General features: G+C 45.3%; 3 protein-coding genes across 3 annotated transcripts in view; 1 reads left to right on the top strand and 2 right to left on the bottom strand.

Annotated features, from left to right (window-relative positions):
• Nucleotides 1-5,403, bottom strand: part of LOC138972023 (fibrillin-1-like) — a 12,183-nt gene extending 6,780 nt beyond the window's left edge. Inside the window, exons 1-8 of the mRNA XM_070344864.1 lie at nucleotides 5,389-5,403; nucleotides 4,901-4,924; nucleotides 4,491-4,514; nucleotides 4,093-4,108; nucleotides 3,570-3,698; nucleotides 2,186-2,314; nucleotides 548-679; nucleotides 36-155 (exon numbers count right to left, since the gene is read on the bottom strand). Of these exons, the coding sequence (XP_070200965.1) occupies nucleotides 36-155; nucleotides 548-679; nucleotides 2,186-2,314; nucleotides 3,570-3,698; nucleotides 4,093-4,108; nucleotides 4,491-4,514; nucleotides 4,901-4,924; nucleotides 5,389-5,403 (589 nt within the window). The remainder of the gene's footprint in view (nucleotides 1-35; nucleotides 156-547; nucleotides 680-2,185; nucleotides 2,315-3,569; nucleotides 3,699-4,092; nucleotides 4,109-4,490; nucleotides 4,515-4,900; nucleotides 4,925-5,388) is intronic.
• A 69-nt stretch (nucleotides 5,404-5,472) lies between these two features.
• LOC138972022 (inactive protein tyrosine kinase pTKL-like) lies at nucleotides 5,473-6,780 on the top strand. Its single transcript, XM_070344863.1, has 2 exons — nucleotides 5,473-5,495; nucleotides 6,069-6,780. The coding sequence occupies exons 1-2, from the start codon at nucleotides 5,473-5,475 to the stop codon at nucleotides 6,778-6,780; spliced, it is 735 nt and encodes a 244-aa protein (XP_070200964.1).
• Nucleotides 6,781-8,665: 1,885 nt separating this feature from the next.
• On the bottom strand, nucleotides 8,666-14,934 carry LOC138972021 (adhesion G protein-coupled receptor E1-like). The gene is made up of 5 exons (XM_070344862.1): nucleotides 14,820-14,934; nucleotides 13,046-13,174; nucleotides 12,615-12,743; nucleotides 11,961-12,095; nucleotides 8,666-8,769 (listed from the first exon to the last, which is right to left on the bottom strand). The coding sequence occupies exons 1-5, from the start codon at nucleotides 14,932-14,934 to the stop codon at nucleotides 8,666-8,668; spliced, it is 612 nt and encodes a 203-aa protein (XP_070200963.1).
• Nucleotides 14,935-15,000: the final 66 nt, after the last annotated feature.

The raw sequence follows: 15,000 nt of genomic DNA, 5'->3' as shown, positions 1-15,000 counted from the left end.
TAACCAGCGTCGTTTTTGATGCAAACTCGACTTACCACAGAGTTGAAAGTTGTTTTGCTGGAAGTCGGGCAGACACTGACATTGTTGCTGCTGCGTGCAGGTCATGTGATCACCACACTGGGCGGGGTCCGAACACGGGCCTCCCAGGGGCAACCCTGAAACACGCACCGCGAGTGATGATAATCTAGAACTCTTTAAGATCGTATCATCCAATCATCTAGGGCAACCCTAGAACACACACCGCCAGTGGGGATAATCTAGAATAGTTTGAAGATAGCATCATTCCATTATCTATTTATACTTTACAAAAGTAGCATTTCGAAATCGTCAATATCGTGCGCTCTAAATTAAAATGATCCAGTTTGGAACACCCTGCATGTGCTTGAAACACGTGGACAAGAAGCACGTGGTAAAGCTTGCCTCAATACAAACAAGAGTATTCACTCTGTCAATTTCACACCCATACACACCCGACAGAGTGATTTCGGGAGTCTATTTAGAATCATGTTCATTCCCATCACCAGCACCAAGTTGATCCAATTCTTACCGCATGTCCCGTCTTGCCTGGGGAGCCAGCTGGTGAGGCAGGAACAGAGCGGACCCTCCTCCCCGTGCCTGGCACACTGCATGTTGTCCCCGCAGTCCTCCTCCCTCTCACAGCCCGCCCCCTCTCGCACACCTGCACACAGCCACCAGGCATTGGTCATACACAAGACGAACACAAACACCAGGCATTGGTCATACACAAGACGAACACAGCCACCAGGCATTGGTCATACACAAGACGAACACAAACACCAGGCATTGGTCATACACAAGACGAACACAAACACCAGGCATTGGTCATACACAAGACGAACACAAACACCAGGCATTGGTCATACACAAGACGAACACAAACACCAGGCATTGGTCATACACAAGACGAACACAAACACCAGGCATTGGTCATACACAAGACGAACACAAACAAGAAGAACAAGATGAATATTTCTAGTACGTACGAGGGCTGTTCCCTTATTATTTAGAATCCAGGCTCCTGGCAATATGGCGTTAAATACAAAATCATGCCGTCAAATATTAGACTATTGTGTCCACCACTAATGGTCGAAAATATTCGAGGCTTGGCACAAACACCGTCCAAACACGGGTATTCGATGGCTTATGCTGCAACATGACAACGCACCTGTGTATACTGCCTTTGCGACAACATATTTCTTGGTAGCTGGTTGCATCCATCCTATTTTTTTTTTACATCTCCCATGCTAGTTCAGCCTGTTCTCAGATTTTAAGAAATAGCCGCGGAAACACGGTTAGAGACCCCTGAAGACTCTGCCCGAGCCTTCACTAGGGCCATACCAGGTATAGCTTATGTCACGTGGTACCAATCAATAAAATCAATCAATATGAAGCTTATATAGCGCGTATTCCGTGGGTACAGTTCTAAGCGCTTGTCAGGTACCAGGCCTGAATGAGAACAGTTGAGAGGATGGCCAGTTGGGTGTCGGCTGGGGAAGGATTGATCTAGAAAATGGCCTGGTTAGATTGTTGATATGTGTTTCCGTTTCTGAGATTCTAAATAATTATGGAACAGCCTACGTATTGCGCCATTCCGACTAAGCGCCATACAAACTGAGAAGAAAAAGCGACAACAACAAAATGTAAAATGCACTGACAACTGATCACAACTAATGATTAGGTGTGATTTGCACAACTGCATAACTCGGTAATCAAGAAGTGCTGACAGACATAAGCACAAACTGCAGTCTTGGTCATGCGGGCACCGTTAAGTACGTCACGTCACGTCTCTGTCTCTTGGTTTGACGTCAATACATCCCGTTCACCTTCAAGAGCGAATCAAGATGCTAGGCACAAGCAATTTCGGCAAGCCTTTTGGACACACACACACACACACACACACACACACACACACACACACACACACACACGCCCGCACACACACACACACACACACACACACACACACACACACACCCACACACACGCCCGCACGCACACACACACACACACACACACACACACACACACATACACATCCATTAGCCCGCACGCACGCACAGGCGCGCTCGACGCACGCACACACTCTGTACCAAAATCGGTACCAACACAACTCATTCCAACGCTCCATGAAGGGAATAACTCCAACAACAGTTTTCCAGCTTACCGCACGAATCATCGATCTTAGTGACGTAAGCAGGGTCACAGATGCAGACGTTGAAGAGTCCGGTGTGGTGACAGTGCATGTGGTCACCACACACGTCAACATCACTGCAGTTCCTCCCAGCACCCACACCTGCAATGAACCATCACCGCAGTCAAAAGAAATACGACTACATTTATATACACCAATGTTCTTTAAGTCTTAGCACATTTTCCGAGTGACCATCACATAATTATCTATATCTTGTTGGGTCAAGGAATTCCGAGTGACCATCACATAATTATCTATATCTTGTTGGGTCAAGGAATTCCGAGTGACCATCACATAATTATCTATATCTTGTTGGGTCAAGGAATTCCGAGTGACCATCACATAATTATCTATATCTTGTTGGGTCAAGGAATTCCGAGTGACCATCACATAATTATCTATATCTTGTTGGGTCAAGGAATTCCGAGTGACCATCACATAATTATCTATATCTTGTTGGAACAAGGAATTCCGAGTGACCATCACCTAATTATCTATATCTTGTTGGGTCAAGGAATTCCGAGTGACCATCACATAATTATCTATATCTTGTTGGGTCAAGGAATTCCGAGTGACCATCACATAATTATCTATATCTTGTTGGGTCAAGGAATTCCGAGTGACCATCACATAATTATCTATATCTTGTTGGGTCAAGGAATTCCGAGTGACCATCACATAATTATCTATATCTTGTTGGAACAAGGAATTCCGAGTGACCATCACATAATTATCTATATCTTGTTGGGTCAAGGAATTCCGAGTGACCATCACATAATTATCTATATCTTGTTGGGTCAAGGAATTCCGAGTGACCATCACATAATTATCTATATCTTGTTGGGTCAAGGAATTGAAAAGGGACACAATGCATCGTGTGTTAATCTGTTAGTGAAAATTCAATTTCAATGACAGCTTTAATGAACAAACTTATTAATTAATTTTTAGCTTTCGATTTGAAATGCAATTCGCATATGCCAACATCAATACAGTTTTCCCCCGCGCCCATACCTGCAATAAACCATCCCCGCCGTCCGCACATTAACAGTTATTTTAATTGATTGACTACGATCATGATGCTTGCGTTTTTTTAAAAACTTTTTGTCACAGATTCCATTCGAGACAATGCATTTGTGTGGACAATGGAGTTTCACATACAACAAAGGTTGTCGGCAATGAAATGCCACACCCCCTCCTACACACACCCCGCCCCCACCCCCTGACAGTCAGTGAGCGCGTGTCGAAGAACAGACGAGAGGGTGATGCTTCACGTGCTTACAGACTTCTACAAATGTCAGGGGAAATAAATACCCTTAAGAACAAACAGCACCGGCAGGCCTTCTGAGAAGAACCTTACCGCATTTTCCATCAGCGGTGGCGACGTAACCATGACGACACGAACAGAATGAGGAGCGGCCGTAAGAAAGACACTCCATGACGTCAGCACATTCTTCGTCAGCAGAACACGTGCCACCCGCCATCACACCTAGAGACAGAGCAGCACACTTCATCGTACAGTGCAAGAATATATTCGCCCTCTGTACCCCTTCACCCGCCATCCATCACACCTAGAGACAGAGCAGCACACTTCATCGTACAGTGCAAGAATATATTCGCCCTCTGTACCCCTTCACCCGCCATCCATCACACCTAGAGACAGAGCAGCCCACTTCATCGTACAGTGCAAGAATATATTCGCGCTCTGTACCCCTTCACCCGCCATCCATCGCACCTAGAGACAGAGCAGCACACTTCATCGTACAGTGCAAGAATATATTCGCCCTCTGTACCCCTTCACCCGCCATCCATCACACCTAGAGACAGAGCAGCACACTTCATCGTACAGTGCAAGAATATATTCGCCCTCTGTACCCCTTCACCCGCCATCCATCGCACCTAGAGACAGAGCAGCACACTTCATCGTACAGTGCAAGAATATATTCGCCCTCTTTACCCCTTCACACGCCATCCATCACACCTAGAGACAGAGCAGCCCACTTCATCGTACAGTGCAAGAATATATTCGCGCTCTGTACCCCTTCACCCGCCATCCATCACACCTAGAGACAGAGCAGCCCACTTCATCGTACAGTGCAAGAATATATTCGCCCTCTGTACCCCTTCACCCGCCATCCATCGCACCTAGAGACAGAGCAGCACACTTCATCGTACAGTGCAAGAATATATTCGCCCTCTTTACCCCTTCACCCGCCATCACACCTAGAGACAGAGCAGCCCACTTCATCGTACAGTGCAAGAATATATTCGCCCTCTGTACCCCTTCACACGCCATCCATCGCACCTAGAGACAGAGCAGCACACTTCATCGTACAGTGCAAGAATATATTCGCCCTCTGTACCCCTTCACCCGCCATCCATCGCACCTAGAGACAGAGCAGCACACTTCATCGTACAGTGCAAGAATATATTCGCCCTCTGTACCCCTTCACCCGCCATCCATCACACCTAGAGACAGAGCAGCACACTTCATCGTACAGTGCAAGAATATATTCGCGCTCTGTACCCCTTCACCCGCCATCCATCACACCTAGAGAAAGAGCAGCCCACTTCATCGTACAGTGCAAGAATATATTCGCCCTCTGTACCCCTTCACCCGCCATCCATCGCACCTAGAGACAGAGCAGCACACTTCATCGTACAGTGCAAGAATATATTCGCCCTCTGTACCCCTTCACCCGCCATCCATCGCACCTAGAGACAGAGCAGCACACTTCATCGTACAGTGCAAGAATATATTCGCCCTCTGTACCCCTTCACCCGCCATCCATCACACCTAGAGACAGAGCAGCCCACTTCATCGTACAGTGCAAGAATATATTCGCGCTCTGTACCCCTTCACACGCCATCCATCACACCTAGAGACAGAGCAGCCCACTTCATCGTACAGTGCAAGAATATATTCGCCCTCTGTACCCCTTCACACGCCATCCATCACACCTAGAGACAGAGCAGCCCACTTCATCGTACAGTGCAAGAATATATTCGCCCTCTGTACCCCTTCACACGCCATCCATCACACCTAGAGACAGAGCAGCCCACTTCATCGTACAGTGCAAGAATATATTCGCGCTCTGTACCCCTTCACACGCCATCACACCTAGAGACAGAGCAGCCCACTTCATCGTACAGTGCAAGAATATATTCGCCCTCTGTACCCCTTCACCCGCCATCACACCTAGAGACAGAGCAGCCCACTTCATCGTACGGTGCAAGAATATATTCGCCCTCTGTACCCCTTCATGACGGGCGCTGTGGCGGGGTGGTAAGACGTCGGCCTCCTAATCGGGAGGTCGTGAGTTCGAATCCCGGTCGCTGCCGCCTGGTGGGTTAAGTGTGGAGATTTGTCCGATCTCCCAGGTCAACTTATGTGCAGACCTGCTAGTGGCTTATGTGTGTACACGCAAGCACAAGACCAAGTGCGCACGGAAAAGATCCTGTAGTCCATGTCAGAGTTCGGTGGGTTATAGAAACACAACAAATACCCAGCATGCTTCCTCCGAAAGCGGCGTATGGCTGCCTAAATGGCGGGGTAAAAACGGTCATACACGTAAAATTCCACTCGTGCAAAAACACGAGTGTACGTGGGAGTTTCAGCCCACGAACGCAGAAGAAGAAGACCCCTTCATTCACCATCCAGGGACGTCTCCCCTTCCCGAACACGATTTTAATTTTTGTGAATAAGTCCAGATTTTTCTCAAGATTTGAAAAGACTTGAAATCTCAGGTGACACGTTGGCTACTGAAGCTTAAACAAACAATTTGAGGGGAACAAAATGGTACAAGAAATAAGCCCAAGTTTGGTCACAACTATCCATTGTTAAAGCTAACTAATACAGTGGAACCTCCCATAACGACATCTCCCATAACGACATCTCCCATAACGACATCTCCCATAACGACACCTCCCATAACGACATCTCCCGTAACGACATCTCCCATAACGACATCTCCCATAACGACACCTCCCATAACGACATCTCCCATAACGACACCTCCCATAACGACATCTCCCATAACGACATCTCCCATAACGACATCTCCCATAACGACATCTCACATAACGACATCTCCCATAACGACATCTCACATAACGACATCTCCCGTAACGACATCTCCCATAACGACATCTCCCATAACGACACCTCCCATAACGACATCTCCCATAACGACACCTCCCATAACGACATCTCCCATAACGACATCTCCCATAACGACATCTCCCATAACGACATCTCACATAACGACATCTCCCATAACGACATCTCACATAACGACATCTCACATAATGACATCTCACATAACGACACCTCCCATAACGACACCTCCCATAACGACATCTCCCATAACGACATCTCACATAACGACACCTCCCATAACGACACCTCCCATAACGACACCTCCCATAACGACACCTCCCATAACGACATCTCCCATAACGACATCTCACATAACGACACCTCCCATAACGACATCTCCCATAACGACATCTCCCATAACGACATCTCACATAAGACATCTCCCATAACGACATCTCCCATAACGACATAACGACACCTCCCATAACGACATCTCCCATAACGTAATCTCCCATAACGACATAACGACACCTCCCATAACGACATCTCCCATAACGACATCTCCTAATATGGACACCTCCGTTTACCAACCGTTTTTTTCTGGGCTAGGATGCCACTGACCACTAAATGGCGACGCCCCGCTTTTTTCCGACGACAGACCTACGATTAACAGTTGAATCACCTGAGATGCAGAGAAGTATGTACTGACCACAGTAGCCGTCCTGTCTGGAGACGAAGCCCTGAAGACAGGCACACAGCTTGTCCGCCCCGCACTGCATACTGTCGCCACAGTCCGCGTCACTCTCACACCCACTCTCTGCTGCCATACCTGCCAAGGGTAGCAAAACACACTGTGATGACGTCACGTCACATTGCATATTTTCCCCACAGTCTGCGTCACTGTCACACCCACATTTTGACGTCACACCTGCCAAGGGTAGCAAAATACACTCTGATGATGTCACATTGCATTTTGTCGTCACAGTCCGCGTCACTCTCACACCAACTCTCTGCCGCCACACCTGCCAAAGGTAGCAAAATATTGTGATGACGTCGTGTTGCATATTGTCCCCAGTTTGCGTCACTCTCTGACGTCACGCCTGCCAAGGGTAGCAAAAACACACTCTGATGACGTCGCATTTAATATTGTCGTCACAGTCTGCGTCCTTCTCACTCCTGCCACACCTGCCAAGGTCACCGCCACACCTGCCAAGGTCACCGCCACACCTGCCAAGGTCACCGCAAAACACACTGTGATGCGTGACTGGGCTTACTTTACACCTTGCTTCGTCGATGAAATGATCGAATGCAGTGATGCAGAGACTGACTTTCCTATTGACTAAAGTGAGCAGAAGTGTTCAGGCATAATTTTAGATTTGGCACTGTTCGTGTTGCCAGTAAATTGTAAAAAGCATAACAAGAAATGAATGATAAAAAATAAAAATACAACATTCAGAACTGGCCAAGAATGTTACATTCAAAATGTATCATCATATCAAACAACTAAGCAGTCGATGTTTGAAGTCAAACAGAAGACTTAAAAATGTGTGTGAGCTTACCACAGGTGAGAAAGGAGTTTTGCTGGAATCCCTCCTGGCACACACAGGACCCGTCAACCTGCTCACGTGACTGTCTGCTGCACGCCATGCGCTGACCGCAGTCACCATCCAGTGAGCACGCCCCGCCCACACCCAGCCCTGGCAACACATAGTTACAGGGATACTATTGAGCTGCTCTCTGGTGTGGGGGTGTGTGTGTGTGGGGGGGGGGGTCTGGCAATTTGAACAATTTGAAGATTCCGGATAATCCACTGGACCTTCATCTAGACGCACACGGCACGACTTGCTGACAACGCACCACAAGTATGGTAGTTAATGAAATCAATGAGTGAGTAAGATTTAGGGCGCTGCTTCTATTCGGTGCTGGAAACAAAGAGTTGTCCAGTGGGCGCCGCCTGGCGGAAAGACACACGACGAGACGACCTAGTAATCAGCATCGCGTACACAAACAAGGGGAGTCACTTTCAGCTTTCAAAACAGTTCCTTTGCACAGGGAAGACAGTCCTGTGCGGTAGAATTATTTGCGACACAACATTGTATGATATAACGTTGAAAGCGTTCTAAGGGTCTTTTTCTCAGGTATTATTTTTGTAAGTCGACTGTCGTCCTATGAATCCTTTCTTACGTTTTGTCTACTTGGGGCTATCCCTACAGGTTCTTACTCTTTACTAAAGGTGGTTTTACCGCCCTCCAACACTTCCTGACTTTGTCACTTATTCTGTTTTTTCTCAAGAAAACAAACAACACTCACCGCAAGACATATTCTTTCCGGGCACAAAACCATCGGTACACGTGCACCTATATGCGCTGCCTGAGGTACGCTCGCACTCCATGTTGTCTGCACACGCTGGTTGCTCGTTTGATGAACAATTCTGCTCCCGTTGTAACCCTGAAATCCAGGCCTACAATAAGGAATAACGGTAGAGAATACTGCAATTAGCTTTTTTTTTCTCTAACGAACTGGTATAAAAGGTGAAGGTCGTGGGGGAGCGAGATGTTAGAGATCTCTACTACTCTCCGGCCTGCTTTATGACAGTGGTGCCCATCTCCCCTCTCTCTCCCCTTCTCTCTCTCTCTCTCTCTCTCTCTCTCTCTCTCTCTCTCTCTCTCTCTCTCTCTCTCTCTCTCTCTCTCTCTCTCTCTCTCTCTCTCTCTCTCTCTCTCTCTCTCTCTCTCTCTCTCTCTCTCTCTCTCTCTCTCTCTCTGCCTTTGCCTTCACTGGCCCTAAAACAAAGTTCAGGTACCCATTTAAAAATATAATCGAGCATGTGGTGTTTTTTTCCCAGAATTTTCGTCAAAGTGGGAGTACTAGTGACAACGTTTCAGTTTGCTGCAGCTGATTGTCTTTAGAGATATATTAGTCAGAGTGGAGCTCAAACAGTGTGTCTCCAACTTCGGAACGAGTCCTCTATTTCGCGAGGGATGCATGAGCCTCGCTGTGGTCCGAGACAGTCTGTCTGTGTTGAGCAGCCATTGTAATCAAATGTAACTAGGAGACTGTCAATGCCCCAATACACGCAGGGACTGAAACACATAACTATAGACGGTTGTGCAAACTTAAGGCACAGATCAGTTCATAATTCTTCCATCGTCGGGATTACACTGGTTTGCTCGTCTGTCACTTCGTTGATAATGTTTTAAGAATAGACCAAGAAAAAGAAAAAAACGGAATGAGATTGATTGCCTGGCTTCTCGTGACACAAACAACAATAAACCATCTGTCACCTATTTGCTTATCTGTAGACTCTGTTGTGAAACACATAAACTAACGACGCAGCAGAGATACCGGTGCTTACCACAAGAGCCATCCCCATTGGCAATGTATGACGTCAGACACGAACAGTGACGTTCTTCCTGTAGATGTGACGTCACGAGGGTTGTGCAGTTCATCCAATCGCCGCAGTCCGATGACAGATTGCAAGAGTTCCCTACCGCGAACGCTGAAAAGAAATACGAGTTTTCACTTTTCTTATAGGAATACCTTACACACGGGTAAATTGAGAAACTGATAAAGGAAACGAACTCGGATAGTAGGGAGATTCAAAAGACAGCTCGTTTCGTTTGGTGAATGAGTCACCCCGCGAAACGGAACGTGAAACGAGACGGCATAGGCCGCAGACAAGATTTAGATGTATTCACGTTTCGTTTCGGAATGAAGGAAGGGCGATAAATCTTCAAGTGAAATTATCACGTCTGTCCTCGATCAGAATGGGGAAAAAAAACCCTAGGAGGTGGTCCAGAATCGGGCATACTTTGATTATTTTCAGTCCAAATAAATCACACAGACTTTGTTTATACAAAATCACATACGAAGCCAGAATAAAAATTCGATGCGATGACCTACTTCTGCTTCGCCATTTGCTTTCTCACCATGAAGTTGGATAAATGTACCAGGATCAGCACCCTTCAAAATATTTCAGTTCACAACAGTTGTCTACCTCCAATGAACACATTCTCAGCGCTGAAAGACTGTGAAAGGGTTGATGAATCTAGCAATGCATAAAATGGCCAACAAATAAAACTGTTAGTGTGCAAAAATACTCACAAAAGTTGACGAAATATTGTTCGTTTTTTGGGGGTGGAAAACGTGACTGCGTTTTGACGTTCCACGTTCCGTTTCAGTTGACCTTCACCTTTCCAGCGAGAGACCCCCGAAATGATGACGTTTACCACAACTTCAAAACGAAACGTCCCGACGTTTCGTTTATTAAATCTCCCTAGTAATATCTGCTGATCAAACGATAACAACACAATAACCCGCCAACCAATCCTGAGAGTAATATCTGCTGATCAAACGATAAACACACAATAACAAACTCGGATAGTAATATCTGCTGATCAAACGATAACAACACAATAACAAACTCGGATAGTAATATCTGCTGATCAAACGATAAGAACACAATAACCAACTCGGATAGTAATATCTGCTGATCAAACGATAACAACACAATAACAAACTCGGATAGTAATATCTGCTGATCAAACGATAACAACACAATAACAAACTCGGATAGTAATATCTGCTGATCAAACGATAACAACACAATAACCCGCCAACCAATCCTGATAGTAATATCTGCTGATCAAACGATAACAACACAATAACCCGCCAACCAATCCTGATAGTAATATCTGCTGATCAAACGATAACAACACAATAACCCGCCAACCAATCCTGATAGTAATATCTGCTGATCAAACGATAACAACACAATAACCCGCCAACCAATCCTGATAGTAATATCTGCTGATCAAACGATAACAACACAATAACCCGCCAACCAATCCTGATAGTAATATCTGCTGATCAAACGATAAACACACAATAACCCGCCAACCAATCCTGATAGTAATATCTGCTGATCAAACGATAAACACACAATAACCCGCCAACCAATCCTTAGTTGACTGCGCGAAGATTTGACTAAGAGTACTGTTAATGAAAATTCATTACCAAAGCTTCGTGCAGCAAGATTTGTGAAGTAGTGATTTGCTTAGTGGATTTCGCTCAAATAATGGCAGGCTTTAGGCTCAGACTTTACTGAGATAAATTAGTGTTTCTCCATGAGTTTCGAATCCCAAGCTATGTATACCAGTGTCAGCTAATGATAGTTAGTAATACTGACAATGGAGAAGCACACTGGCTGAAAGCACACACATAACTTTAAGTAACCTCTTTTCTAAAACAAAACATGATTCGGACTGCATCGCACAAGCACAGTCTGAAAGGTAGACTATCACAACTCGCCTATTTCGAATTTCTAGCAAATATTCTAACACCTTGACTGCAAAAATACGCATGAGGTACTTTTTTTTGTGTTGCGATGATGAACAATAATTTTACATAGACTGTTACAAAGGAAACAACCGCTGAATATTGCCCTTTGAAATAAAGCAAGATGATTGCCTCCCCTGCAGACCATTTAATCAGATTTGGTTTTATTGTTATACCTTGCATTGTATTATTGGTTTTATTTTGTTGTTTTAAATAAATTCTTCCAACAGTCAAGGGCAACAGTGGAAAAAATAAAAAAATAAAACGCAGACCAGAGAAGATGAGAACGACAAAGAAAAGGAAACAATCTCTTACCACAGACGCCGTCCTGCCTGGCCACGTAACCATGGCGACAGACACAGACTTGACGTGTGGCGGTGGTGGTGGTGTTACAGTCCATGACGTCACCACACTCTGCCAAGCTCCTGCATCTCTCGCCCGCTGCCAGGCCTAAATAAACACAGCACACATCTCAATGGCCAGCTGACTCGATGAGAACGAAAGGTTTCGGTCCAGATATATTTTAACAACGAGATTCTCAATTTCTCCCAAATATCTCAAACGCCTTTATAAAATTACTCCTTCCAAACATACGACTTTTTCAGACAGGGAACCCAAAATGTCAAAATCTTCACATGGACTTGTAATACTCAAGCTGAATTTCCATAGCAAAGTCTCTTCTGAAAAGCCTAAACATAATTACGTTCTCCGAGTGCCTGACAAATCTGATGTTTGAGATAGATTAGACACTTTTAACAACACTGTCTCCAAAGTATCAGTGACTTAATTATTGGATTTTCCCAGAAAAGCGCCTCTGAAAAGCCTAATCTAAGTGGAGGGTCCATAATTATACGAGATTATTTGTTTTATAACTTGTGCTGTGCATACATTGTGGTAGAACATGAAAACACTCTTATAAGGCCTGTGTCATGGTCACTGTCACAGTGAGAGAGACGGACAGAGCCTTACCACAGAAGCCTGTTGTCTTGAGAACGTGGTCGTTGTGGCAGTGACACGTCAGGTTGTCCGGGGGGCCCACACAGTCCATGCTGGCCCCGCAGTCCTCCGCCCTGACACACGCAGAGTCCGTCGGACGTCCTGGTGTACAACATGTATGTAGCCGTCAAGATATGCAGGTCAAACACGCACGCATACACACATACCCAGAGACACGCGAGCACGCACGCACGAACAAACACACACTGACAAACTTATCTTCTTTAGCACTATTTAAACATTGATTTGATTGTTTTGCATCATACAAAAATCGTCCACCGCCGGCACTTAAGCAGACTATACCTATCTAGTTTCTTGTGCAATTTCACATACTATTTATGCGATGAGAATAGAAACTAGTACATTGTCTCTTGTCCAGCGGGATGAAATGAGACGGAGCTCACCACAGACACCAGAGTCGTTGGGTTCGAGTCCCGTGAGACAGCTGCAGACAGGGCTACCAGTGGAATTGTCACACGCCATGTTGTCTCCACAGTCACTGCTAGACTCACACTGTCCGCCCGTCACCACGCCTGTGGTGGATAAAGGACAAGATTACATTACACACAAAAATATAATATACAATACAACATAATACAATGCAATACGATACAACACGATACTATACAATACATTACAATACATTACAATACATTACAATACATTACAATACATTACAATACATTACAATAAAATACATTACAATACAATACAAAACAATACAAAATAATACAATATAATACAATATAATACAATATAATGCAATACAATATAATACAATACAATGTAATACAATACAATACAATACATTACATTACAATGCAAAACAATACAATGCGGCGCCAAGCTTCGTGCAGCGAGCTTCGCGACTTCGCCAAGCAATCTTCGCCCCATCAATTGGAGGCCTTACAGTCCTCTCTAAACAGTCTGATGTTGACTTGACATGTTACTCACCACAACAACCATCAATTGGAGGCCTTACAGTCCCCTCTAAACAGTCTGATGTTGACTTGACATGTTACTGACCACAACAACCATCAATTGGAGGCCTTACAGTCCCCTCTAAACAGTCTGATGTTGACTTGACATGTTACTCACCACAACAACCATCAATTGGAGGCCTTACAGTCCCCTGTAAACAGTCTGATGTTGACTTGACATGTTACTGACCACAACAACCATCAATTGAAGGCCTTACAGTCCCCTCTAAACAGTCTGATATTGACTTGACATGTTACTGACCACAACAACCATCAATTAGAGGCCTTACAGTCCCCTCTAAACAGTCTGATGTTGACTTGACATGTTACTGACCACAACAACCATCAATTGGAGGCCTTACAGTCCCCTCTAAACAGTCTGATGTTGACTTGACATGTTACTGACCACAACAACCATCAATTGGAGGCCTTACAGTCCCCTCTAAACAGCCTGATGTTGACTTGACATGTTACTCTCCACAACAACCATCAATTGGAGGCCTTACAGTCCCCTCTAAACAGTCTGACGTTGACTTGACATGTTACTGACCACAACAACCATCAATTGGAGGCCTTACAGTCCCCTCTAAACAGTCTGACGTTGACTTGACATGTTACTCTCCACAACAACCATCAATTGGAGGCCTTACAGTCCCCTCTAAACAGCCTGATGTTGACTTGACATGTTACTGACCACAACAACCATCAATTGGAGGCCTTACAGTCCCCTCTAAACAGTCTGATGTTGACTTGACATGTTACTGACCACAACAACCATCAATTGGAGGCCTTACAGTCCCCTCTAAACAGTCTGATGTTGACTTGACATGTTACTCACCACAACAACCATCAATTGGAGGCCTTACAGTCCCCTCTAAACAGTCTGATGTTGACTTGACATGTTACTCACCACAACAACCATCAATTGGAGGCCTTACAGTCCCCTCTAAACAGCCTGATGTTGACTTGACATGTTACTCACCACAACAACCATCAATTGGAGGCCTTACAGTCCCCTCTAAACAGCCTGATGTTGACTTGACATGTTACTGACCACAACAACCATCAATTGGAGGCCTTACAGTCCCCTCTAAACAGCCTGATGTTGACTTGACATGTTACTGACCACAACAACCATCAATTGGAGGCCTTACAGTCCCCTCTAAACAGTCTGATGTTGACTTGACATGTGACTCACCACAAGAACCATCCTCTCTCTCCGCGTAGTGAGCCAGACAGACACAGGAGTCGGCTAGACACACCATGTGGTCCCCGCACTCCTCGTCATTGGCACACTGTCGTCCTGCCTTCATACCTGACGCCACAGACAAACAATACAATGTTCTAGATGGTCGAACGTGTAGCAAAGACCTGTACGT

Source organism: Littorina saxatilis, linkage group LG7 (genome assembly GCF_037325665.1).
Source record: "Littorina saxatilis isolate snail1 linkage group LG7, US_GU_Lsax_2.0, whole genome shotgun sequence".
Lineage (NCBI taxonomy): Eukaryota > Metazoa > Mollusca > Gastropoda > Littorinimorpha > Littorinidae > Littorina > Littorina saxatilis.
The sequence above is the reverse complement of the archived record's forward strand: the minus strand, read 5'-3'. Positions and strand labels throughout refer to the sequence as shown.

What these genes read in the sequence shown, in the direction of transcription:
- LOC138972022 (XM_070344863.1), top strand. Translation starts at nt 5,473, where the DNA reads ATGACGGGCGCTGTGGCGGGGTG. An exon ending in ACGGGCGCTGTGGCGGGGTG is followed by an intron (nt 5,496 to 6,068) that starts GTAAGACGTCGG and finishes TAACTAATACAG; the next exon opens with TGGAACCTCCCATAACGACA.
- LOC138972021 (XM_070344862.1), bottom strand. Translation starts at nt 14,934, where the DNA reads ATGAAGGCAGGACGACAGTGTGCCAATGACGAGGAGTGCGGGGACCAC. An exon ending in CAACGACTCTGGTGTCTGTG is followed by an intron (nt 12,744 to 13,045) that starts GTGAGCTCCGTC and finishes GTTGTACACCAG; the next exon opens with GACGTCCGACGGACTCTGCG. An exon ending in CAGGCAGGACGGCGTCTGTG is followed by an intron (nt 8,770 to 11,960) that starts GTAAGAGATTGT and finishes TCCTTATTGTAG; the next exon opens with GCCTGGATTTCAGGGTTACA.